Genomic DNA, 27590 nt, shown 5'->3' with positions numbered 1-27590 from the left:
GTGGACAGTGTGCAGCCTTGGTGTACATCGACTTTCACTGTGAAGCTCTCCAAGGTGCCGATAGTGCAACGTACACAACTTGTTACATACAGAGACTAAATGGAATGTACCCACCAGATTTTGTACTCTTTGGTTTTGAGAACAGTTTGTTTTGAACAAAAAGGAACGATTAACAAAGTTTTAAGTTTGTGGAAAATAATAAAAGTCATCACCTGTGAAACTATCAGATGAATTCCATTTTATCGGGTAGATTTTCGGGTTTGACATAACATTAGTGGTGACAGTGACAGGAAGTGAACAAAGCAGTAATTTGAAATGGATAAGTTGACTAAATCGCGAAAACCAACACATGCGATGTTTACGAAAGCATACGATGCGGTGATGGCAGAAACAGACCCCAACAAGGTAAGATTGCATTTTACTAAACTAAAACGACTAGAAAATGAACTGAAGGATGCCAATGAGAAAATATTAGAAGTGCTTCTCGATGACAGTGACGAAGAACGATACACAAATGAATACGATAAAGTGAATGAATATCGTGATAAAGTAGATGAAGCTCGTCAGAGAATGGAGTGTGTTGTATTAACACAATGTACAAATGAAGTAAATCAAATATCAAGTGATGGTTTCATAGGTTTCTCACAGGAAAAACTTCAACTGCTGAAAATCAAACTTCGAAAATTTTCCGGAGAGGTTAGGGACTGGTTAGGGTTTTGGAGTCAGTTCCGTCAAATTCATGACAACTCAGACATAGAAAAAGAAGATAAATTTCAATATTCGATCCAATGTACAGTTGAAGAAAGTAGAGCTAGGAAGGTGGTAACTAGTTTCCCTAAAAATTATGATAGTGCAGTTCAGTGTTTTAAAAGTAGATTCGGAAAAGAAGAATTACTCGTAAAAGTTTATGTTAACAAACTACTTGGACTTGTGATTCAAAATGTTTCTTCAACACAAAGACTGACTCTCCTACAGCTCTACAATTGCTTAAAATCCTACCTTCAATCCCTTGAATCTCTGGGTATGACAGCTGACAAGTATGTAGCATTCATGTTTCCGTTAGTTGAGTCATCTCTACCAGAAGACTTGCTGAGAATATGGCTTAGAAATTCTGCCCATCACCCTGTTAGTGACTCTACCGAGGATTTATACTGTGACAATCTCTTGCGACTGACTTTATTCCTCAAGAATGAAGTGGAAGGTGAACAGACAGTAGCATTTGCCCAAGGAGGATTTAATAGAGCAAATCAGAAGCCTACAAAGCAGAAACGTAGGTTAAACGAAGTGGAAAACATGGCCACTGCTAGTAGTCTGTTCACAGGAGACATTAAAGATCTTGGAAATGTATGTGTATTCTGCAGAAAATCTCATGAGAGCAAAGAGTGCTTCAAGGTGCAGAAGATGACTAGTGGAAAGAAAGAATATTTTGATGAAAGCAGGGTATTGTTTTCAGTGCTTGAGACCTGGTCATGTTGCCAAGATCTGTAAGGGTAATGTACTGTGTCACTTCTGTGGAAAGAAACATGTTATTCCAATATGCCCAAAATTACCTTCAAATATTTCCAAGGAAAATGTGCAAGAAACACAAGACGAAAAGGAAGGTGCCAGTGCTACCTTGGGTAACCAAAACTGTAGTCAGGATGTTCTTCTGTAGACCTTGTTTGTGAAGATCACAGGAAGGAAAGGGGATTGGGTAGTAAGAGCACTCATAGATAGTGGATCACAACGATCATATACAGTATATTAAAGAATCTGGTAGATACCATCAGGCTGGAACTGTCAGGATCTGAAAACATGATTCATGCTCTGTTTGGAGGAACTGAATCAAAAGGGCATCTACATTTTAATTATCAAATACAGTTGAGCAGTTTAGATGGCAGGTACACATTTAAGATCCCTGTACTGGATCGACCGATTATTTATGGTACTGTCCCTAGAATCCAAAGTGGTCCTTGGATGAAAGAACTCGAAAAAAATAGAATCTTTCTCTTTGATTCTGGAGAAGGGACGCCTGAAATTGAACTTCTTTTAGGAGCGGACACCTACAGAACACTTCTCACTGGAAGAATAAAAAACATGGGATGTGGACCAGTGGCTGTTGAGACTCAACTTGGGTGGGTTGTTATGGGGAGGCTATCTCTGAACAGTCCCTCAGACTCGCCCAGTATGGTGGTATCGTCGATGTTGACTTTAAACACTGCAATCACTGATTTATGGAAGTTGGACACCCTGGGAATTAGGGATCCTGCTGAGAAGACATCGAAGAAAGAAGTAGAAATGGCTACCGTGGATCATTTTAAGAAGACCGTCTCAATCGACGAGATGGCCGTTACGAAGTCCGTCTACCATGGAATGAAGCATCTGAGGAGCTTCACGACAATTTGGAAATTGCTGAGAAGAGGTGCAGGACGACAACTAACAAACTGTTGAGTGGCAACAAGTATCAGGAATACAATGTTGTGTTTCAGGATTGGCTTCAAGAAGGGGTGATTGAAGAGGCACCCTTTCAAGACCTTGAAAATAAATGTCACTATTTACCTCACAGAGGTGTATTCAAAGAAAATTCAACCACACCATTAAGACCCATATTTGATGCTTCTTGCAGGGGGAAGGAAAGTCCATCTCTGAATGAGTGCCTGAAGAAAGGACCAAATCTGCTGGAACAAATTCCACCTATTCTGATCAGGTTTCGCCGTTGTGAAATTGGAGTAATTTCGGACATAAAAATGGCCTTTCTGCAAATTTCTATTGCTCCTTCAGAGACAGATTTCTTGAGATTCCTATAGTGGGAGGATTCCTCCATGAAGAAATTCAAGATATTCCGACATCGACGAGTTGTATTTGGGTTCAAGTGTAGTCCATTTTTGTTGGGTGCTGTTCTTGATCTCCATTTAGAAAACAGCCCTCCTGAACTGCAAGGAACACCACAAATATTAAAGAGCTCATTCTATGTCGACAACTGCATAACATCCCATGAGTCAGAGGAGGAAACGACCCAATTTGTTGAGAAATCTATGAAACTACTTTCAGGAGCCAGATTTGAACTACGTGGGTGGGAATGCACCTCAAGGGGAAAAGAGAATTCGTCTGAGAAGATTTCTCCTATTCTTGGATTATTATGGGGCAAGTAAGAAGATGTAATGTACTGTGATGTGACGCTTCAAAATGAGACTGGATGTGTTACATGAAGAAAAATCTTTGTCATCTGCTCAGAGGATTTTTGATCCTATTGGTTTTTCATGTCCTCTGACCCTATTCCGTAAACTTCTCATTCAGGATAGCTTGAATTTGAAGATGGGGTGGGATGAACCATTGCCAGAAGATAGAGTGAAAGATTCGTCAGTCTTCAAGGTCTCTGGAGTTGATCTTGCTGGGCCGTTGATTTTAAGGAGCAGAGAGAAAGCTTAGATTTTGTTGTTTACTTGTGCTGTGTATCGAGCTGTACATATTGATCTGGTGTTAAACCTTTCCACAGAAGCATTTCTTCAAGGTCTTAGGAGATTTATTGCAAGGCGGGGATTTACAGTGACAATGGGACCAACTTCACAGGAGCTGCGAATTCCTTTGACTCTTTGGACTGCCATAAGATAGAAAAGGAAACATCTTCAAGGAGGATCCAGTGGAAATTCATTCCACCCACGGCTGCTTGGTGGGGTGGATTGTGGGAGAGGATCATTCAAATGGTCAAGTTGTTGTTGAAGAGGACACTGGGAAGAGCCTCTCTCACCTACAAAGAGGCTTTGACTGTCCTATATGATGTGGAGTCTGTGGTAAATTCTAGGCCTTTGACGTACCTGTCTGAGGATCCAAGCGACTTAGTGCCACTGACTCTTGCAATGTTCCTGCAGGACAACTGGTCCATTGGATTCCCTATGTCGATTGCCTTGACAAGACTGATCTCAGAAGACGGGCCAAGTATGTGCAGCGTTTATGGGAGGAATTGAGGAAAAGATTCCGTGATGATTACCAGAGCCTCTTAGTACAGTTGCAAGTTAAAGAAAAGTGTCGAAGGATGCTAAAGATTGGTAACATTGTCTTAGTAGGCTCTGATCAGAGAAAAAGACTCGATTGGCCTTTGGGTAAAGTGACTGAGATGTTTCCTGGTAAAGATGGTAACATAAGAGTAGTTTGAGTGCAGACTGCTGGACGGGACATGATCAGGCCCATTCAACGTTGGTACCCACTGAAGATGACTTCATCGCAGGATACCTTACAAGTGGAAGATGGAGATAATGAGCATGAAAGTGTTGTTTCTGCTGTAAAAGATGAGGTGAAAACGAAAAGTGGACGTTTGGTGAAACTCCCTGCACGATATAGGACTTAAGTTTTGTGGCAAGTTCTTCGTCTTGTTAAACTGTGTAGGCAAAATGATTGTCAGATTATTTTTATTGGTTTCATTTTGGTTTTCTGTTAACAGGGGAATAAAGAAAACAAAAAGGTGGGAGGTATGTTACATCCAGAGACTAAATGGAATGCACCCACCAAATTTTGTACTCTTTGGTTTTGAGAACAGTTTGTTTTGAACAAAAAGGAACGATGTAAATAAAGTTTTAAGTTTGTGGAAAATAATAAAAGTCATCACCTGTGTAACTATCAGACGAGTTCTGTTTTATCAGGTAGATTTTCGGGTTCGACATAACACAACTTGATCCAATTGATAAGCATTTCTGGTACACCATGGTCACGAAGTGCATACCAGATCAAAGGATGTGAAACATAGTTGAAAGCCTTTCTGAGATCAAGGAAGGCAATATGCAATTGATGTTGTATACCAGATAACAGGATATGGAACACACTTGAAAGCCTTTTTGAGATCAAGGAAGGCAATATGCAGTGGCTGTTGTTTCTCTCGGAGCTTTTCAATAAGCATTGTGGTAGCAAAGATTGTATCAGATGTTCCAGCACCCATGGCAAAGCCTCAGTGGTTGGTACTAAATACTGTAGGCAAACATAGAAGGAATACAGCATAAACAATGAAAGAACTGTACAATAGTATTCATCATTATCATCCTCCCCCTTTCACCTTATCCAGCCAGCTCTTGCCGGGTCAGGATATTTATGGCACTTCTCCACCTTCTTCTCCCCTTCCATCGTTTTGTCCCAGTCCTGGTTTTTTTCTTCTTGGAATCTAATTAACCGATTCAATCCACCTTGTTCTAGGTCTCCCTCTTGCTCTTCCCCTCAAACTTCATCTCTATCATCTGTTTTGGTATTCTTTCTTCCTCTATCCTCTTTACATATCTAAACCGTCTTACCTTTTCTTCTATCAATTAGGTTTTCCATTCTCACCTCCTTTCTCATACCTTTGTTCCTCAATTTGTCTTTCCTATCACACTTCTTTTGGTATTTTATTACAATGGCCTGAATTCTACTCTCCTCCCTACTTGTCACTGTCCAGGTCTCAGCGCATACGTCAATATAGGTGCATAATACATTTTGTACATTATCTCTTTACACTTCCTTGGTAGTTCCTTATTCCTGACAAGGGTTCTTACACTCTGGTAGAATGCATTGCCCTGTTGCACCCTTTAGGTGATCTCTATGTCCAGCCTTGTATTCTGTATTAACTCACTCCCTAGGTATTTGAAACTGTCAGCAATTTCAAGGCTTTGACCACCAAAGCCTTTTCCTTGTCTTTCTCCTCTTGATATCACTAGGGTCTTACTTTTCTCCACACTGATTTTCATACCATTCTTCTAAATTTTCACGTTTAGTGCATCAAGTTGTTCTTGTACTTCTTTGTTCCTCAGAGTACAATATCATCTACAAATAGTAATGACTTCATCTCCCTATTCCCATATGCTTCCTTTGTCTCCTTTACAATTTCACCCATAACCATTAGAAACAAAAGAGGTGACAGCACACTCCACTGTCTTAGTCCAGTTTCATTTCTAAACCATGCTGTCTTTCCAAACAGGGTCTGGCAGCTGTTGACGCAGTTGTTGTACAACATTGCTTGCACCATTTCGACAATTTGTGTGCGTTAGTATTGCATAAACACAATATACTCAGCCAGGTGCAATGCTGTGGCTTTGCTTGCGCCTTGACTCCACATATCACCATCTAGCTTTTACAGCGCAAACTGTGAGAAGTCAGCTGTTCTCGGCTCTTCCTGCCCTCACGCCGTTAGCTCAAGGAGCAAGGCTCTCTCATTGTGTGCCTATGCTCTAAATTTAGGAAACATCGGATAAGAAGTCAACTTGGTCACTGATTATATAATAGTTTTTCTTTCAGAAAAAAGAAACACTGTATGTATTCAGTTTTAATATATTTTATGACTTTGTTTATAAGAGCTTCTTTTAGGTTCTGAAGGTTATCTTTCTTAGTTCTCACTAATGTCATAATTTAACTGCATTGCACACAGCTCCACTTCTGCAACAATAGCCGAGGCCCTAGAATTTCAGTTAGCTCACAGTTACCAACCTCATTTTTATTTAAATGTGCAGGAACTATCATATTACTATCTATATTTATATAAAAATAAACATTCATAGATTCAAACCTTACTGGGCAACTTTACTTTGTCAATTTTTTTTTTTTTTTTTTGCTTTACGTCGCACCGACACAGATAGGTCTTATGGAGACGATGGGACAGGAAAGGCCTAGGAATGTGAAGGAAGCAGCCGTGGCCTTAAGGTACAGCCCCAGCTACTGTCTGGTGTGAAAATAGGAAACCACAGAAAACCATCTTCAGGGCTGCCGACAGTGGGGTTCGAACCCACTATCTCCCGGATGTGAGCTCACAGCTGCGCGTTCCTAACTGCAAGGTCAACTCGTCCAGTCAATTTAAAATTAAGTGCTTGATTTTCACATTGAATATCCATCAACTTACCAGGAATTTCCCCACACAAACTGTTCAAAATGTCCAACACTGTGGTTTATAGAAGCCTCTTTCAACATCTCTACCTCACCAGTTTTTACCCTTTCGTCAATTTCCAGTACTCAATCACCTGGATTTTTTCTTTCTACTGGCACTTTCTTCGAAAAAGGAAGGCAATCAATCAAAAATTGTTGGAATAGGACCAGTTTTTATATGGGTCTGTCATAGACCAAACCATTTCTTCAACTGTGGCAGTCTTATATTGAAGTTGATGTTGTAAACAGTTTAACTCAAAATCATTACTGCATATGACAGTCAACTCCAAAGGAGCAGTGTCTTTTCTTGGAATATTTTTCACCCACTGATTATGTAACACTTTTTTTTTTTTTTTTTGGAAAAAATGAAACACCGTAGGTATGCGCTTTTAACAACTTTTACAGATAACTGGACTTTCAACCCGGGGCACAAATATATCCGAGGCATTTTCACAAAGAAAAATATAAAATTACTTAACAATTATTCAAGAGCATGTGGCCTCAGCCTCAGTTCCCTGAGTACTGTGAGATGCGTGTTAGATCAAAACGCATAGCCTCGTGATGTCATGCTCCCATCTGCCAGCATTCCCTCCTAAATAGAGTATGCTGGAACACATGGGTCATACTCCTTATGGCCTGGTGGAAACAACAAATCATCAATCAGGAGGTTAAAGAATTTCAAAATCAGTTGGAATGAACATCTTAAAGAACCATGGGATAACTCTAAAGTCAGTGTTCCATTATGAAAATATTGCTGTCTACATATCATTCCCACCTCTAACAAAACAGTGATGAAACCTTTCATTTCATTTACACTAACAAGCCTTCACTGCTTTACTCAGGAATTAGGCTTCAATTGATGTGCTAACCCCAAAAATTGAGCAGCATAGCTATTAGTTTTCATCGCCATTAGCTGCCACAAGGCTTGAGTAAATTACAGATGAAAACATTTAATAGATTTTGCACTGGACATGTTTTGCACAGTAGACTAGTGCAGGCTGTTAACAACTGTCACTGCCAACAAAACACAGAGGTTGGGGAGCTACCAGGAATTTCCCCACACAAACTGTTCAAAATTTCCAACACTGTGGTCTATAGCAGTCTTTTTCAATGTCTCTACCTCAGCAGGTTTTCATACCATACGTCTAAATTTTCTCGTTTAGTGCATCAAATTGTCTTGTATGTCTTTGCTGTTTGCTCCCCAGATCACAATATCGTCTGCAAATAGTAATGACTTCATCTCCCTATTCCCATATGCTTCCTTTGTCTTCTTTGAATTTCGACCAAGTCAGATACATTCTGCTACCGTATGCGATAGTAAACGGTACTACCTGCGACTGTCTGGGTGAGGGCTGGGCAGCCGTTACCAAACCTGACAAACTAAGGGAGAACCAATGCCTATGGGCAGAGGAGTTCACCCTTGGTGGCTTGGTGAAGCCTTTGTGTAGGAAATGACACATAAATTCAACAGGAAACTGCTGCCTTGCAGATGTGGCAGGAGACTGCTAAAGGCTAAGGGAGATAACCCTGACAGAAAATCTTCTCTAACGTTAGACCCAGCAAGTCAGTTGGAGAGTAATTGCAATCGCTTTCAAGACAAATATGAGCCTCGGATCGAAGAACTCAAGACAACGACAATAGCTAGGTGTACAATATTATAGGTTAGGATCCACCTTTCAATACTCAGTAATAAGATGGTAAAAAGTAGTTACAACCTGTTTAATGGGACCGGTTTCAACACATTTTAAGTGTCATCATCAGCCAATTTGCGAAGATCTTAAAACAACTAGCACATTGAATACAGGCAAAAAATTAACATTGTATCATAACGTAGCAATTCAGTAAATGTTCAAAACACAATAATCACAGTCAAGAGAGTAAACAGAACATCACTATCTTGCGCCGAAAACAAATATAGCTGAAGTTCATAAGCAGGTCAAATATTCGCTTATGTAAAGTCGTTGCTAGGCAGGTCTTGTAGGCATTTGTTTCTCCGGCCGAAGAGCAAAAGGTGACGTGAATGAAGACCTAGGAAAACAGTGTAGGATTTAATTTCGTCAAATTTCAAAGTGGATATATAGGTTTTATAAAATAATTTAAAACGTTAAAAAAGAATAAAGCCAAATAAAAAATATATTTAAAAAAATAGGAAGAAATAATGAAAGAAATACGAGGTTCAACTCGAAACAACTTGCCGTAGTAATTGATAAAGAAATGATAAATAGAGAAAGGGAGGACGTTAATTAGAGGGTGGTGATGGTGGTGGTGGTGGTGGTTATTGTTATTAGAGGAAATACAATTGGGCAACAATCCTTAATATAATACTAATTCGAAGAAAAAAGAAAAAAAAAGAAAAAGAACCGACACTTCGAAAAATGAAGATATCGGTTAAAGGAAGACAAGGGCCACGAAGGGCGTGAAAATGAAAGACTCCCTAGCCCTCGCAAACCTAATAGCATCGGGGTCGGAAAAGAACAAGAATTGACCAAGGGAGGTCGGACAGGATAGATGAAAGTGAGGAGCCTGGCACAAGTAAGTGGAAGCAATGCCAGGACTCAGCTAAGGGCCCCGTGGTCGCCAACCCACGCTCTCAGAGCACTTTTTTGGCACTTTTTTAAAAATTGGAAAGTATTTTATCCCACATATACATATGAAGACAAAATCTTTTACCCATGCAATTTTATAAACTCCAAGAATAGCAGCTGAAAAGTACAACTGTAAATAAGACTTTAATACGGAAGTTAGTCGATGTATTGACCAACAAGCAAGAACGAATGTTCATATGCATGAAGTGCTTTTATATATTGTATTTATCTTGTACATATATATATATATATATATAAGTTAGTTTAAGTAAAGATATGTTTTATACACTAATTTTAAGACCTTCAACATAATATTTTAGACATACAGTTGCAATATTGTACATAATGACATATACGCCAGTTCACGCTAAGACATGCCCCATTTGTATGTGACTAAATGTACATCATCATTATATAGCATTCCTTTAACAACACAATCTTAATCAAAGCTTCATTATATAAATATGTATGTATGGTTCAGCTGAAGATGACCTTGTATATGAGGTCGAAACCGGTCTGTAGCTTAATATATGCAATAAATAAGTATTGATTGGTGGAAATCCTCTCCTATTTTTAATTGTGCAATTCGTCAATACGGAAATGAAGATTATAGATTACGATATGTGGTCAAAACTCAACCGTTTCAGAACAAGCCACGGCAGGTGCCGATATATGATGAAAAAGTGGGGATGTTGTGAAAGTGATGCGTGTGAGCATGGTACTGAGAAGCAGACATTGCTTCATGTTGTTGTGAGCTGTCCACTGTCAGCATTTAAGGATGGTTTACGGGCTCTGCATGAATCGACACAAAGTGCAGTGGACTGGTTTTCAAAGCTGGACATTCTAGTTTAATTACTTCTATATTTTAATTTATATGTTTATTGTATATTTTTACACATTATGCTTGTAAATGCCATATGATGATGATAATAATAATAATAATAATAATAATAATAATAACAACAACAACAGCAGCAGCAGCAGCAGCAGCAACAGCAACAGCAGCAACAACAACAACAACAACAACAACAACAACAACTTGGAGTCAAAAAATGGAGTGGGCTTTATACTTCATAAAAGATATTAATGTTTCTAGCCAGATTGTATTTGTCAATGATAGAATAATTAAAGTGTCAGTAAATTGGAATGGAGACAAATATCATATAATCCAAGTTTATGCTCCACAACCAGAATGTTCAAATGAAGAAAAAGAAGCCTTCCTGTCCAACTTGGAAGACCATATGGGAGATTTTAATACTCAGGTTGGATCAGACAGACTGGGCTATGAATCTTCCCTGGGTCCTCATGGAATGGGGAATAGGACGACAGAGGGCGAACATCTTCTAGACCTTTGTATGGTTGTAAGTAACACCTGGTTCAAGAAAAGGGACACGCATAAGATCACAAGATATAGTTGGGATGATCAATATGGAACTGTGATTGATTATATACTCGCCGACCAAGAAGTTTGGAAGATTGATGTCAAAGTAATTCTTAGTGAAAATTTGGATGGAGACCAAGAGCAGACCTCCTAACGTCTACAACAAAAGAACACCAAAAACAAAAACCTGGACACTTTCTGAACCAAGGGTGAAGGAAATGTTCAGAAGATATTACCAAAAGAAGATCTGAGATCTGCAAATGAGGAATGGGAGAACCTGAGGAGAGTATTGGTGAAGACAGCTGAGTTATGTGGAAGCAGAGCCAAATAAGAAAATCCAAAGAAACAGCATGGTGGAATGAGGATGTAAAAGCTGCTGTCAGGGCTCGAAATGGTGCAAGAAGAGCTTTGTACCATGCCAGAGTGTGGGGAAATCCAAGTGAAATTGAGGATAAACTATCATTTTACAGAGAAAAAAGATTACAGGTCAAATGAATAGTTGATAATAAGAAAAGGAAATGCAATGAAGATCTTGTCAATAGAATAGGGCAAGACAAACACAAGAAGCTTCTGTACAGCATTGTTAAAAATAAAAGAAATGATAATAGTCCTATCAACACAATAGAGCTCCCAAACGGAGAGGTAACTAGAAATGAAAATGAAATATTACAGGAGTTAAGTAGATATTACAATCACTTACTGAACTGTAATACAACTGACGACACACAAGATGACCCTCTAAACCCCACAAATTATAATGTAGAAAGTTGGACCTGGCTGGAAGTAAAGCACTTGGAGAACCTGGAATACAATGGTTGTACAGAATACTAAATAAAATTTGGGAAGAAAATGAATTCCCCAGTGACTGGAGGCACTATTTAAGAAAGGTGACTGAAAGCAGTGTAACAACTATAGAGGCGTAACCCTTCTATCTCATGGGTTAAAAATATATGAGACCATCCTGGAGAGAAAAATCAGAAAATTTGTTGAACCTAAACTTGAAGAAAAACAACATGGATTTAGAGCGAACAGATCAATGCTAGACCTCATTTTTTCGACAAGAATGCTCTTTGAAAAATATTGGGATAAGAATAGAACAGTTATAGTTGTATTCTTGGATATTGAGAAGGCATATGATCATGTACCACGTAAGCACATATGGGACTGTCTGAGATATAAAGAAGTGCCAAATGAGATTATACCTCGAGTAAAACAACTATATTGAGAGATAAAGAGCTGTGTGCAAATTCAAGATGATGCTTGTTGTTTTAAGGCGCCTAACATCGAAGGTCATCGGCCCTGTGCAAATTCAAGGAGGCAGGTCAAACTGTTTTGAAACCAAGAGCGAAATCCAACAAGGAAGTTTTCTATCACTACTTCTCTTCGTTACTATAATGGATGAGGTATAAAAGCAGCGAAAATGAAGATCAGACAACAAACGCACTTGTATTTGCTAATGATGTTATGCTATGGGGTGAGACAAGCAGAAGTTCAAGCTACACTAAATCTTTGGCAAGAAGAATTTGAAAGAATGGGAATGATCATCAGCCGAACTACAACCATCGGTTTAGTGATGAGTCGAAATCCTGAAGTAGTTCACCTGCGAGTGCAAAATGAAGAAGTAGACATTATCAATAACTTCAAATACTTAGGGAGCTTCGTTTCTTCTGACAATACTATAAACTACGAAATAGGCAACAGAATACAGTTGCATCAAAATTCTACCACTCTGTTCGTCAATTACTTTGGGATAAGCTTGCAAGCTCACACTGTACGAAACATATCTTGTACCAATTCTAATATACGGACTGGAAGCAGTAACGTTGACTAGATCTGCATAAAGTCGCTTACAGGCAACTGAAATGAAGTTCCTTCGGTCGTGTCTCCAAAAGACAGAGAGAGACAAAATAAGGAATGAAAGTATTCAGCAACAACTTGGATTGGACAGGAACCTGTTGGAAACCTTAGAATTAAGCAGATTATGATGGTACAAATAAATGAAAAAGATGGTTCCAATTAGGACCCCCAAGAACATACTATGAAAGGAATGTTGTTGGTAAGAGGCCCAGAGGGAGGCCTCATGATAGTTAGGAAAAGCAAATGTTCAAAGACCTTGTAAAACGTGATGTAAATTGGCAGCAAAAGGTAGAACATAAGCTGTGGATGGACAAGACAAATTGGAAGAGGCTCGTAAACACCTGCACCCGGCTTGCTGGAGCGGAAAATTGATAATGTTGATGATGAACCATTACAAACAAAATAGGCGACAGCACACTCCAGTCTTAGTCCAGTTTCATTTCTAAACAATTCTGTCTTTCCAAATGGAGTCTGGATGCTGCTAACACAGTTGTTGTACATTGCTTGCACCATTTCTACAGATCTTTTCTGGATATTGTTATAGCAATAGAGATACAGTGCTTTCCAATAAAAGGAGCATAGCGACACTTGGTATCGCTTAGGCATTATGAAACTTCCTGCCTCTTATAAAGAAAAGGAATTTATTTATTCTGTTCAGCTAGGAAGTGTAAAACAATAGAGAAGACAATAGGACAATTTACCACCACCATCATCTTGTGTGAGTAGATTTATCAGCACATAAAATAATTCCTGCAGGACAAAATTCTGGCATCTTGGCATCTCCAAAAACATTAAAAGTACATAGAACAATAACATCATAATTTATGTTCAGTTCTATGATGTAATTTTTAAAGTAGCTATCATAATCGAATACAGTATAATACAAATTCTTAAGTAAGTACCTAAGTAAGTTATGCCAAATCAACATTCCTGCAGGTATTCTATTTTTGCAATTGGCATTTCAAATTTGAAAAAAAAAATCAGAAAGAATTGCAATGAAAGTATATGCAACTATTAAAGATTCAAATAATTTGGTAGATTTTAATTGATACTACTGTGATAAATATACATTATGATAATAGTAGTAATAATTGCTCCAACAATGTTGGAACTTAATCAGCAGTCACTTTACTCAACAGAATCCTCAGAGTACTCAATGATGACTGATATTTTCATTATTAGTAACTTTATGCTATTCAGAACTCTTCTGGATAATGTTAAAGTAATAGAGATAGAGTGCTTTCCAGTGAAAGGAGCGTAGGGACACTTGGTGTCGCTTAGCCATCATGAAACTTGCTGCTTCCTCAGGGTTCCAACCATATTTCTATAAAGAAAAGAAATTTATTTATTTAAAATTTATATTTTAATTTATTCTTTTGAGCTAGGAATGTAAAACAATACTTTATATGGTAGAATACTTCATAAAAAGGATTTTACAAGCAACTTGGCAACTGTGGTCAGATTTTAATTTGTTTCTCTGGTTTGCTGGAAGCATCTCATGTTGTGAGTGAAGAAGAGTTTGTTTGTAACTGCTGTTGTTCTGGAGTTATTACAATGCCTCAAGTATCCCCACAGAGAGGAGACTTGATACAGGGAGGATATACAATACAGCAATTAAAAGAGTCAGATTTTTCAAATTACAGATTTTACACAAAACTAACTTGCGTGTTGAAAGGAACAACAGTTTAATTTACAATCACTATGTCATTTTAATGACCAATTTATATTTCAACATAGTGATTGTAAATGAAACTGTCTTTCCTTTCAACATGCAAGTTCACTAGTACCAACCAAACACGAGCTTCACAACACAATCACAACCTTACTAGGACTCATAAACTCATAACATTTACTTTTAAACCTGCACTACTCAGGGTAACTCTCATAAATCCATCGTTGTTGTTGTTGTTGTTGTTGTTGTTGTTATAAATCCTAAACTGGTGTAGCACCTAATGACATCTACAGGTTTCTGGACTCTCCAATAAATTTACTTAATTAATACCATGTTATGGAACACAACAAGAAACTGATTGGGCGCCAGTGTACTTTATGATACACAATATGAACTTAGCATGAGACTAGTATATCTTCCACAGTAGGGTCATAGGTTGACGACATCCTGACTTGCTTATCTAACCTGACGACTCATTGAACTGAAAAGGTATGAGGATATACTGGCTAGGTTATACTCTTTTCTGAAATGACACACAACAAATTACAGTATATAAATATATTTTCAAATTTAACCACCTCAATATTCCTGTAGCATACCAATATACCTTCATAACACATAACAAAAATGACAACGTAAGAAGTATACACTAAAAATTAACCACCTTGATATACCTATAGCATACCACTACCATCCACCTTCATAACACATGACAACACAAATTACAACCTAAGAAATACACAGTTTTTCTTATCTCCACAATCAGCACTGAATTTACACAAGATAATTACTGAATTAAATTACCTGGTACAACAACCTTGCTATGAAATATTATATTAGGACTTTCTCCGCCCCCTGGCACACGCTAAACTCCACTGTACATATTTACATAAATAGTGTAATAGCCATGTTAAAATAGCTTCTTGTGACGAGTTAAAGAAAGGTGGACTTATGTTGAATGACACAAGTTGAACTTGGCTGTGTTGTTGACAATATGGGCCTAAAAAGGAAAGAAATGAAAGAACTAATGAAAAAATTCAATGTGAAATGTAAACTGTGTGCCCATCTGGTCACTCACCTCCTTGCCTGTCCTGTGCCGTCCACTTCACATAAAGTGTTGAAGCTAAACGAGTGCAGTCCTCGAAGGTCATTGAGAACTGACTTGGAGGGGAGGTTGTGGGGAGTTTAATGTGAGAGGAGGGGTGCGGGGTAATGCATTACTTACGTGCTTTCATGTAAAGAATTTAAAGATTATCTCCTCGAAAAGTATATTGATTTCTTCTAATATTTCATTCAGAATATAAGTCGGGTTGCATTTTTGATCAATGTTTATAAAAATGTTTTCAAAAATATTCAATAGATTCCCTTTCTTACTTAACTGGATAATTTGAAGGTCTTGTTTTATGTTCGTGAATGTATGATTGGTATCAACCATATGAGAACCCATTGCCAAGAATCTGCCGTATTTTGACGCATTAACATGTTCCTTATGCCTTATGGTAAAATAGCGGCCTGTCTGTCCGATGTAACTTGCGGAACATTGCTGGCATTTTAATTTGTAAACACCTGATTTCTGAAATTTATTATTGACGTTATTAATACTGTGCTGATCATAAATAAGATGAGCATTGTTGTTGGTTGTCTTCAAAGAAAAATTTCATATAAAGTTTCTTGAAAACATTTGTAATTTCATAGATTTTACTATGACTGTAGGTGAAAAGGGCACCCTCTTTCTTTTTAGTATCTTTATTTAATATATCAAAAATATTATAATAATATTTATGGATCCACCTGTTCAATACAATACAATCCACTATTTCATGTGGTTAAAATTTACACATAATACTTAAAAGTCATAGGTACATGTTTCACCCTTTTTTTTATGGGCATCATCAGCCTATCTCAATCTTAAAATTATTGGATATGGGATCTTTCTAATCTTAAAAACTATAGAGTAAAATGTTGAACAATGATCTCGTAAAATGTTATACTATGACATCTAAAATGAGGATAATGCACAGAAAGTATGTTAAAAAATATGCTGTGAATTAACAGTTTTGATGATTATGACATGGTTAATCTTGAATATTTGAGCGTTTAAAACTAAAATGGATCCTCTTCTTATACACCATTAGGACTACGACGGCCTTGAGTGTAAAAGCACAATCATCCAAGGGGAATATTTGTTCCACTCCCATAACTTGAGTTCAAGATAGGAAAATCAATGTCAGTTATTTAAAATAGAAGTGTGAACGTATCAATTGTGTTAAAATATATGCGGTTGATTTTTCAGAAAGTCGTAGAAAAGAAGATGGGACTTCTTGTAGGAGACGTTGCTACTGATAAAATGTTGAGGTGTCAAAGCTAGCTGATGTCAATGTTTAGCTATGTTGGTACGTTAATCAATTGGCTCCAAAAGACAGTCAAGTGGGAATTATTATCCCTGTTGAAATATTTGTTCGAAGAAATGATTGAATTTTACTCGTACGGTGCGTGTTAAGTCCATCGGATTGTTCCAGCAACGCTAGCTTGACTAGCCTTTTGGATCCAACAGATTACCGTACCAACATAGCTAAACATTGACATCAGCTAGCTTTGACACCTCAACATTTTATCAGTAGCAACATCTCCTACAAGAAGTCCCATCTTCTTTTCTACGACTTTCTGATAAATCAACCGCATATATTTTAACACAATTGATACGTTCACACTTCTATTTTAAATAACTGACATTGATTTTCCTATCTTGAACTCAAGTTATGGGAGTGGAACAAATATTCCCCTTGGATGATTGTGCATTTTACACTCAAAGCCATCGTAGTCCTAATGGCGTATAAGAAGAGGATCCATTTTAGTTTTAAACGCTCAAAAATTCGAGATTAACCATGTCATAATCATCAAAACTATTAATTCACAGTATATTTTTTAACATACTTTCTGTGCATTACCCTCATTTTAGATGTTATGGTATAACATTTTATGAGATCATTGTTCAACATTTTACTCTATAGTTTTTAAGATTAGAAAGATCCCATATCCAATAATTTTAAGATTGAGATAAGCTGATGATGCCCGTAAAAAAAAAGGGTGAAACATGTACCTATGACTTTTAAGTATTATGTATAAATTTTAACCACATGAAATAGTGGATTGTATTGTACTGTATTGAACAGGTGGATCCATAAATATTATTATAATATTTTTGATATACGTCATCTTCAATACGGAACCCAAATGAGAATAGTTACTTGTAACTCTTTATTTAATGTTGAAAACGATTTCTTCTTGACTTTGCTAATAATTTTGTCCACAAACTGCCTGTTGAACCCATTACTTTTAGCTATTAAATAAATAGTATCCAATTCATTTTTATGATATACTTCTGACATGGGTATACTATAAGCCCTGTGAATCATACTATAAAAGTAGGCCCACTTATATGCTGCCGGTTGCATGGAATCTTGTCCAATTCTGTTCAATGTTTGAAAGGGTTTTCTAAATATTTTATATCTAAGTTTATTGGAGTCGTTAATTATTGTAATATCAAGAAAATTTAATGGTTTATTATTCTCACTTTTGAAAGAAAATCTGTGAATCCATATTATTTAATCGTTCCAATACCTCCTCTCCATTAGTAATGCTGTGATCAATTATTGTAAACGTGTCATCCACGTATCTCAACCAAAACATTATTCCTTTAATGTTGTTGATTTTATTATTTTTGAGAAAATCCATGTAAATTTCTGCCATAATCCCCACCCATGGGAAGACCTTCCTGTTTATAAATTTGACCATTATAGGTGAAATAATTATTAACGGTGATGGAATCCAAGATATTAATAAAATCCGCTACCTCTTGCCTACTTAAATTATTATACTTGAGTAAATTGTTCTTTACAAGATTTATAGTTTTTGATACCAGAATATTTGGAACATGTTTTTGACATCAAATCAATACATCTTCTGGTCCGACTGCATGTTTAAATCTTTTGTACGATCACAAAATTCTTTGGAATTCTTAATAAACTTATTACCCTCAAATCTATTATTTTAAAAAAAATGTGTATAAATATAGACGTCTTGTATATAAAGCTATTTTTGAAATTGATGAGGTCTTATAGGACATATGATAACAATGACATTTACAATAAGGTAAAGTTGAAAACTAGAAAAGCAGCTGGAATTGATAAGATTTCTGGGGATATACTAAAGACAATGGGTTAGGATATAGTACCATATCTAAAATACTTATTTGATTATTGTTTGGTTGAAGGAGCTATACCAAATGCTATAGTAGCTCCTGTGTATAAAGGAAAGGGCAAAAGACATACAGCGGAAAATTACCGGCCAGTAAGTTTGACATGCATTGCATGTAAGCTTTGGGAAGGCATTCTTTCTGATAATATTAGACATGTTTGCTAATTAATAACTGGTTTGATAGAAGGCAGTTCGGTTTTAGCAGAGGTTATTCCACTGAAGCTCAATTTGTAGGATTCCAGCAAGATATAGCAGATATCTTGGATTCAGGAGGTCAAATGGACTATACTATGATTGACCGGTCTAAAGCATTTGATACTGTGGCAAAAATGAGTGCAATTGGACTAGACAAAAGAGTGACTGAATGGGTTGCTATATTTCTAGAAAATAGATCTCAGATAATTAGAGTAGGCGAAGCTTTATCTGACCCTGTAATAATCAAGAGGGGAATTCCTTTATGTTTTCTTATATATATATATATAAATGATATGAGAAAAGGAGTGGAATCAGAGGTAAGGCTTTTACAGATGATGTTATTCTGTATAGAGTAATAAATAAGTTACATGATTGTGAGCAACTGCAACATCACCTCGATAATGTTGTGAGATGGACAGCAGGCAATGGTATGATGATAAATGGGGTTAAAAGTCAGGTTATGAGTTTCACAAATAGGAAAAATCCTGTTTTAATTACTGCGTTGATGGGGTGAAAGTTCCTTTTGGGGATCATTGTAAGTAGTTTTTTTGTTCTTTTTTTTTTTTTTTTTTTTTTGCTATTTTGCTCTATGTCACACCGACACAGAAAGGTCTTATGATGGCAACGATGGGATAGGAAAGGCCTAGGAATGGGAAGGAAGTGGCCATGGCCTTAATTAAGGTACAGCCCCAGCATTTGCCTGGTGTAAAAATGGGAAACCACAGAAAACCATCTTCAGGGCTGCCGACAGTGGGATTGGAACCCACTATATCCCAGATGCAAGCTCACAGCTGCACGCTCCTAACCGCACGGTCAACTCGCCCGGTGTAAGTATCTAGGTGTTAATATATAAAGAAAGATCTTCATTGGGGTAATCACATAAATGGGATTGTAAATAAAGGGTTCAGATCTCTGCACATGGTTATGAGGGTGTTAGGGGTTGTAGTAAGGATGTAAAGGAGAGGGCATATAAATCTCTGGTAAGACCCCAACTAGAGTATGGTTCCAGTGTATGGGGCTCTCACCAGGATTACTTGATTCAAGAACTAGAAAAAATCAAAAGAAATGAAACTCTATTTGTTCTGGGTGATTTCCGACAAAAGAGTAGCGTTACAAAAATGTTACAAATTTTGGGCTGGGAAGAATTGGGAGAAAATAGACGCGTTGCTCGACTAAGTGGTATGTTACACGTTATTATTCTCATATTTTGGTCCGTATTGAATTGTACATTAAAGTCAAAGAAATATTAATGTTTATTAAATTCCACCTATTCAATACATAAAGAGTAATTTTAATTAAGAATTAAAACTTATAAAGTAAATTATAGGGACATGTTGCATCCTTTTTTTAAAGGGCATCTTCAGCCTTAATCTCAAACCTAAAAGATAATAAATCAGGATCCTGATTGCTCTTAACTGTAGTCTTTTTAAGAAAAATTACAAATTATAAATGTGAGGATGATGTTGGAGGTATATGCGTCAAAAAATGAGTGAGAGGGATGACAGTAGTTAAAATATTCTTATAATAAAGCCTTTATAAAACCTTACAAACAGTCCTAATTTATATACTTTTTATGAATGTCCTTGTCTAAAAATGTGGTAACAAATTGCATATTAGTAGTTCTATAAGAACACAATTATTGCTGCGCTGAATTGAACCTTGTTAAAAGGTTGAGGGTGTAAGAAATAAGCTTGGAACTTAAACAGTTTAATCATTAGAATAATAACGAAGAAAACCGAGCTCGATAGCTGCAGTCGCTTAAGTGCGGCCAGTATCCAGTATTCGGGAGATAGTAGGTTCGAACCCCACTGTCGGCAGCCCTGGAGATGGTTTTCTGTGGTTTCCCATTTTCACACAGGGCAAATGCTGGGGCTGTACCTTAATTAACGCCACGGCTGCTTCCTTCCCAGTCCTAGCCCTTTCCTGTCCCATTGTCGCCATAAGACCTATCTGTGTCGGTGCGACGTAAAGCCAATAGAAAAAAATAATAAAAACAAAGAAAAGTGTTATTGATTACTCCAAGTGGAGTTTAATTAAAATTTTAAAGTTGCTAGTTTGTTGTTAAGCCTTTGTGATGAGATAAGTCTGCTGCCTTCTTAAATTATGTTGTAGGAGCAAGGAAAAATGCTTGATAGTAAGTAGCTGTAATTATAAAGTTCTGTAAGAACACAGTTAATTCTGCGTTGAACTGAACTTTGTTAAAAGGCGCTCTGTAAAGGTTGAGGGCATAAGAAATAAATTTAGAGGTTAAACAGTTTAATCATTAGAATAATGATGAATAAAAGTATTGTTCATCACTCTGAGTGGGGATTTATAGTTGCTAGTTTGTTGTTAATCCCGTGTGATGATATAAGTCTGCAGTCTTCTTAAAGTACATTGTAGGAGCAAGGAAGAGTGCTTGAAGGTAAGTAGCTGTATTTATATTAGCTAGAAGGTGTAATTGAGGCTTCTTATATAGGAAGTCAAATGGGAAATATGGTTTAATGTCTGTAACAAGAGGAGAGTTAAGTATTAAGGAATAAAACTGAAGGAAAGGTGAGTTCAAAGAAAAAACGATGTGTGTAAATTCTCTTACCCATTTTGTCAATTATGATAACTGGTTAAAGTAAAGGTGAGTTAAAGAAAAACGTTGTGTGTAATTTATCTTTTCGACTGTTATAGTGTTAATCGGTTGCTATGGTGGCGTTGAAATGACCGACACTTGCGCTTCTGGTGTTATATCGATGTGAGATTAGGTGAGGTGGGTGTGGTGGAGGGGGGAGGTTAGGCGGGGTGTTAAGATTATGTGTTATTGGTTGTGGTGGGTTTGTGGGAGCGAACGGGATAGGAGTTGTGCTTTTTAAAATAATAGGGGTCCTGGAAGATGATAATTTAAGATTATTTAGAATTCTGTTTTGTTTTAAATTCAGTGATTGCAATAATTTTGGTAATATTTCATATAATGGGTTTTTCACTTCAATTGAGGTTTAGATTTTTGTTATAATATTGGTCTAAAAATATATAGATGTTTTCTAATTCATTCATCAATTTCCCTTTACCTCCTTTTTTAAATAATTGTGAGGTCTTGATCTATAGTAGTGAAATGATGTCCTGTTTCTTTCATATGGGAACTCATAGCTGTTTGTCCGATGTACGAGACGCCACATTGTGTGAAGCGTGCCTGTATATGCCTGAACCTGAATAAATGTTGCTGTTTAAATTGACTGTGTTGTGATTCAAGAATAATTTCTGGTTAGTGTTGGTTGTTCTAAAGGCTATGTATGTGTTTTGGTTTTTTATGGGGCTTGAAACCTGGTAAATGTCTGGATTGTTGTAAGTGAAGGTAATAAACTTGGTTTTTTTGGGTCTGACAGAGATACGCTTTGTTGTTAATTTGAGTTTGATGTTGATTAAATGGTTAATTGTTTCTGGTTTATACCCATTAATTTTTGCTAAATCTTGTATATAATTGAGTTCTGCTTTTAGGTTTTTAGGTGATAGAGGGATTTTTAAGTCTCTGTAAATTAAGCTGTGAGAGGTAGCCAGTTTATGGGAGTTGGGATGTTATGAAGTGTTTTTGATTGTTGTTCAGGTGTGAGTAGGTTTTCTATAAATTTGGAAGTCAAAGCTATGACTATTACGTGTTACTGTGATATCTACACAATTTAAGGATCCACTGATTTCTTCTTCCTTGGTAAATTTAATATTCTGGTCTAGGTTGTTTAAAGAATTTAAAATACCATTACTGTTATTGAGTTCTTTATTAATCATTATGAATGTGTCATCTATGTACCAAAGCCACAAGTTAGGGCCTTTTATATTTGTTGAAATTTTATGATGTTCTAAAGAACACAGGATCTCCCAGAGCTAGGCCATCTTGATGGTAGGCCGTAAATGTTACCATTAAAAGTAAAATAGTTGTTTTTAGAACAAAGTTTAGGATTCTTAAGTAGTCTTCTAATTCAAGCTTGCTAAGTTTACCGTGTTTAGCGAGGTTGTCTTTATAATATTTACAGTTTCTTTGACCGGCACATTAGAATACATGTTAGTGATATCAAAAGAGCACATAATGTGGTTGGGTAATAAGGTGAATTCTTTTAAAGTATCACAAACATTTTCAACCACTATTACGTGTGACTGTGATATCTACAAAATTTAAGGATCCATTCATTTCTTCTTTGATAGCTTTGACTTCCAAATTTTTTATTGGGCATTTATTGTTAAAAATGTAATGTTGTTTGAGAAAGTTGTGGATATATTTTGAGGTTTTATATGTCGGACTATTTCTGCATTTGATGATTGGGCGTATGGGCATATCTTTCTTATGTAATTTAGGTAAAGCTCTTTTGCAGGAGTATTAGGGTTCATTAGGATTAGTTTTTGCTGTTCTTATTCATTCAGTAAAAATGTTGAATTCTTTAATAATGTTTTCAAATGTCGTTGGATTCTTACTATGGGGTCTTTATTAACTATTATGTAAGTCTCATTTGTGAAAAAATCTCCAGTTTTTAAATGTAATCTCTTTTTATCTAATATAACTGTAGTTTCCTCCTTGTCAGCTTTAGTTATTAGTATACTGTTAACTTTTATTTTGTTTTCTATGTCTTTAATTAATTTAATGTGGTTGAGATTACCATTTTTATTTAATCCCTCAGTTAATGTTGGTAGTTTTTTCTTATTTTGTATCTAGTATCGTTTAGTAATTCCAAAGGAAGTTTAGAGATGTTCGTCTTGACATCTGCTATGGTGGTGATGATATTGTTTTCTTTTTGTATACTAGGTCAATTATGTTTTAACCCTTTACTTAATAATTCCATTTCTTTTTCTGAGAAGATTGTATTCATTAATTTAACTATGGTGGGTGTGTTGTTGAAAGAAAAAGCCTTTTTAGTTCTTTCTTCATGTCTTTTGGGTGAATGTAGTTGATTTTCTTTTAAATAGGCGAGTTTTTTATCTAATGTTAATAGTTTCTTATTTAGAATAATATTTAATTTGTAATCTACATGTAATTGAAATGAATTCCATTCTATAGGGATACACTGATAAGTGTAGTCTGTATAGTTGTAAGTTTAAGAGTGACTTCTTCCTGTAGAAAGTTTTAATTTCATCTTTAAGCCAGATTTCATTGGTTTTGTTTTGGCTTTTTACTAAATAGAGAGATTATGAGTTTTTTCTTTGGACATGTCTCAAGAATCTTGGTACCAATTTTATTCTAAAACATTCTTTTAAAAAGGCCACGTCTTTACTTAAACTGCTGATCTTAACTTTCGACTCTCTATACAAGAAGCTGCAGTCGCACCTTCTAACTAATATAAATACAGCCAAATAGCTTAATATGATAATAGTGGAAACTCCTGCGAGAAACTGGCGACATCGCTTCTGCGTGCCATCTAGCGGTTCGAGAGGCTAACTACTCTTGCTACTGCTGTTAGCTGTGTATGCCAGAAGTGTCTTATTTGTACTTCAGATAGTTTTGTGCTTGTTATGTATCACGATTTTGGAAATGGCAGGAAGAGGACTTATTTGTGCTATGTATGGGTGTTTTCATTACAGAAGACAAAGTGATCGTAAGCCATTTTACAGATTTCCTAACAACAAAGTGCTGTGAGTATAGGCCTACCTGTTAATGTTTACGTGCCGATATTTTTTCGATTTATGAGAACATACTTTCTTTAAAATATTGTTATGATTAAACCTATGCATTTAATCGATTTTTAAGTGTACTCAGTGGGTGAAGAGCAGAAGGGGAGATTTAGATGAAAGGTATGAGGGTATGTTCAGCCACTAGGGTCCTAATCCATTCTGTAGCTTCTGGAATGCTAGCTCATGTGTCATTCAATTCTTTGCAATCAAGTGCTGCAATCACTGCAGAGTTTACAGAAATGTGTGATAACTGTGTTTCGTTATTTGCTAACAAGGAGGCTCACACAGGACTGCATTGAAAACATTTTTTCCATCATCAGAGCAAGAGGAGGTAACAATGTAACCCCAGATGCAACAAAATTTCGCAGTGCCATAAGGAGTGTTATGGTAAATCAATTGTCCTGTGCTTCTGATGACAGCAGTTGTGAATTGAATTTGATGTTGCAGACTTTCTACTGACTCATAATGATGTGATGAAGTGCAATTTCAAACTCCGCCACTAGGAATGATTCGGATTTCCTAGTGCCGGTCCCAAGCCCGGTAGAGGAGGAGGGTCAATGGCTGGTTGTTGAGTCTTGGGGGTTGCACTGATGTCGAGTAAGTGCTGCCATTAAAACTCAAGAAATGCTTTAGTTGACAGTCCATCTGTCAATGTAACCAGCAAATCCTACCCCTCATGGGGATGGGTGAGGGCGAGTACCTGGCGCCTTAAAACTGGGTCCCTCGGCTAAGGTATGGTAACCCCTACAGAAGAGTCCCTAGTCCTCTAGATTGGGGGTTGTGCGAAGGGCTGGTAACTCTTCCACTTAAAAACTTACCTCACTCATAAATCTCAGATGAATAACCGGACGGATTCTATGATGACGACAAAGGCAAGATCAAAGGCCAAACGATTTGGAATTAGAGATACATTAAAGTTGGGAACTTGGAACGTGAGAGGCATAAAAGGAAAAGAAGAAGAACTGGATAGAGAGCTGGATAGGAAAGAAATCAATGTTGCTGTAATTACTGAGACAAAAAAGAAATTACAAGGAACAAAAGAAATTGATAAATACACTATGATTTATAGCGGAGTTACACAGGATAAAAGAGCTGCAGCAGGAGTCGCAATATTAATAGACAGGAAGTGGAAAAACAAAATAGAAAGCTACACCATTATAAATGAAAGGATTTTGGTGCTGAGGTTGAAGGTAGAGAGAGGGAAATTAACTTTGGTAGCCGTGTATGCTCCTGAAGAAAACAAACAGGAAGAATCTGAACAGTTTTATGAAGTTCTTCAATCAATGTTGGATAACATATGTAAAAGTGACTTTGTTGTTCTGGCTGGTGATCTCAATGCTCGAGTAGGAAACAAACCAATTGCAGAAATAGTGGGAAATAAAGGTGAACCAACTTTGAATGAAAATGGTAAATTATTGATAGAATTTTCATCCTATAATCAATTAAAAATTACTAACACCTTCTTTGAGAAGAAAGATATACATAAATTCACATGGACTGCAAGAGGACAGCGATCAATTATTGACTATATAATGGTCAATAAAAAGTTAGGCCCAGATGTAACAGATGTCCGAGTACATAGAGGCAGCGATTTATATACAGATCATTATCTGGTCATTGCAAAAATCAGAATTCTTGCTAAATGGAGGAAAAGGCTGAATAGAAATATACAAAGAAACCAAGAGATCTATAAGGTATTTTTACTACAGGATGATGGAATAAAATACTTATATCAATATCGGCTGCAACAGTATTTAGGTCAGATTCCGACAAGTACTGATATTAACAAAGAATGGGAAATCATAACCTCAGCAATTCAGAGGGCAGCAGATGAAGCCATTGGAGTGAAGAAGAAATTTAGGAGAAAAACTGGGCTTAAAATATGGAATAAAGAAATTTCAGAAGCTGTCAAGCAAAAACAAATATTATACCTGAAAATGATACAGCATCGCACCCAACAAAATGAGAAAGAATATAAAAACAGCAGGAACAAGGTCAAGTCACTAACGAGAAAACTCAAGCAAGAATCATGGGATAGGTTAATAAACTCAATAGAGGATGATATCCATGGTAGGCAAGAGATGGCGTATAAGTTAATGAAGCACCTCAACAGTGATGAAAGAGAAACTGCTAATATAAATGTAATCGAAGAAGAATCGCGGATACAACACTACAAAGAATTGTGGTATAACGGAGAGTATGGAGAGAGTCAGGAAGATCAAGATATAGATATCGACATTGAAGGAATTGACCTAATAGATACAGAAGAACTTAATACTGTTCTGAAATCTTTCAAAAATAGAAAAGCACCAGGGTTAGACAACATAAATATGGAGTTGTTCAAATATGGTGGGATCATTCTTAAATTTAGAATGTTACATTTAATTAATCTTTGTTGGAAAAGAAGAAATATACCCGAAGAATGGAGAAAAGCTAAAATAATATCACTTTTCAAGAAAGGAAATGGAAGTTTTTGCAGTAACTATCGAGGAATAAGTTTATTAAATGTTGGCTATAAAATATATGCTAAAATAATAAATAATAGACTTAAAATCATTGCACACAATCTCTTATTGGAAGAACAATGTGGATTTAGGAAAGGCAGATCCTGTACAGATAATATATTTAGCCTCAAACAGATACTGGAGAAGAGAAGAGAATTTAACTTGAATACTTATGTCGCTTTTGTCGACTATGAAAAGGCTTTTGATAGGGTAGATAGAGAACAGTGATGCAATATAATGGTAAAAAATGGATACCCTAAACATCTTATTCAAGTTATCCAAAGTCTGTACAAACGGACGAGAATTGTGTTAGATTAAGGATACAAACTAACGGAAGAAATATTAATTAATCAAGGTGTACGTCAGGGATGCAGCCTCTCTCCAACACCATTCAATATATATATAGATGAAGTAATCAGAAATTGGAAACGAATTGTGCACTCTGGAATAAAATTGAACACAAACACATACATAAATACTATGCTCTTTGCAGATGATCAATTTATCCTGCAGGATGATGAAGATAAACTCCAGAAATCAATACATCAGTTAAACACCATTTGTAAAAGTTATAATCTTCGGCTATCCCGAACAAAAACCAAAGTTATGGCGTGGCAAGGGAAATATCCTATCAGAGCGAAGATAGTAATCGACAATCAACC

The 27590-nt window shown here is 36.5% G+C and overlaps 1 protein-coding gene across 2 annotated transcripts in view; it reads right to left on the bottom strand.

Annotated features, from left to right (window-relative positions):
* Positions 1 to 12701: 12701 nt before the first annotated feature.
* The window catches only part of LOC136882181 (phosphatidylglycerophosphatase and protein-tyrosine phosphatase 1), a 69289-nt gene continuing 54400 nt past the window's right edge, over positions 12702 to 27590 (bottom strand). For both annotated transcript variants that reach the window (XM_067154737.2, XM_067154747.2), the window contains one exon: positions 12702 to 14002. In XM_067154737.2, coding sequence (XP_067010838.1) covers positions 13871 to 14002 — 132 coding nt within the window. In that variant the 3' untranslated portion in view covers positions 12702 to 13870. The remainder of the gene's footprint in view (positions 14003 to 27590) is intronic.

Source organism: Anabrus simplex, chromosome 1 (genome assembly GCF_040414725.1).
Source record: "Anabrus simplex isolate iqAnaSimp1 chromosome 1, ASM4041472v1, whole genome shotgun sequence".
NCBI lineage: Eukaryota > Metazoa > Arthropoda > Insecta > Orthoptera > Tettigoniidae > Anabrus > Anabrus simplex.
The sequence above is the reverse complement of the archived record's forward strand: the minus strand, read 5'-3'. Positions and strand labels throughout refer to the sequence as shown.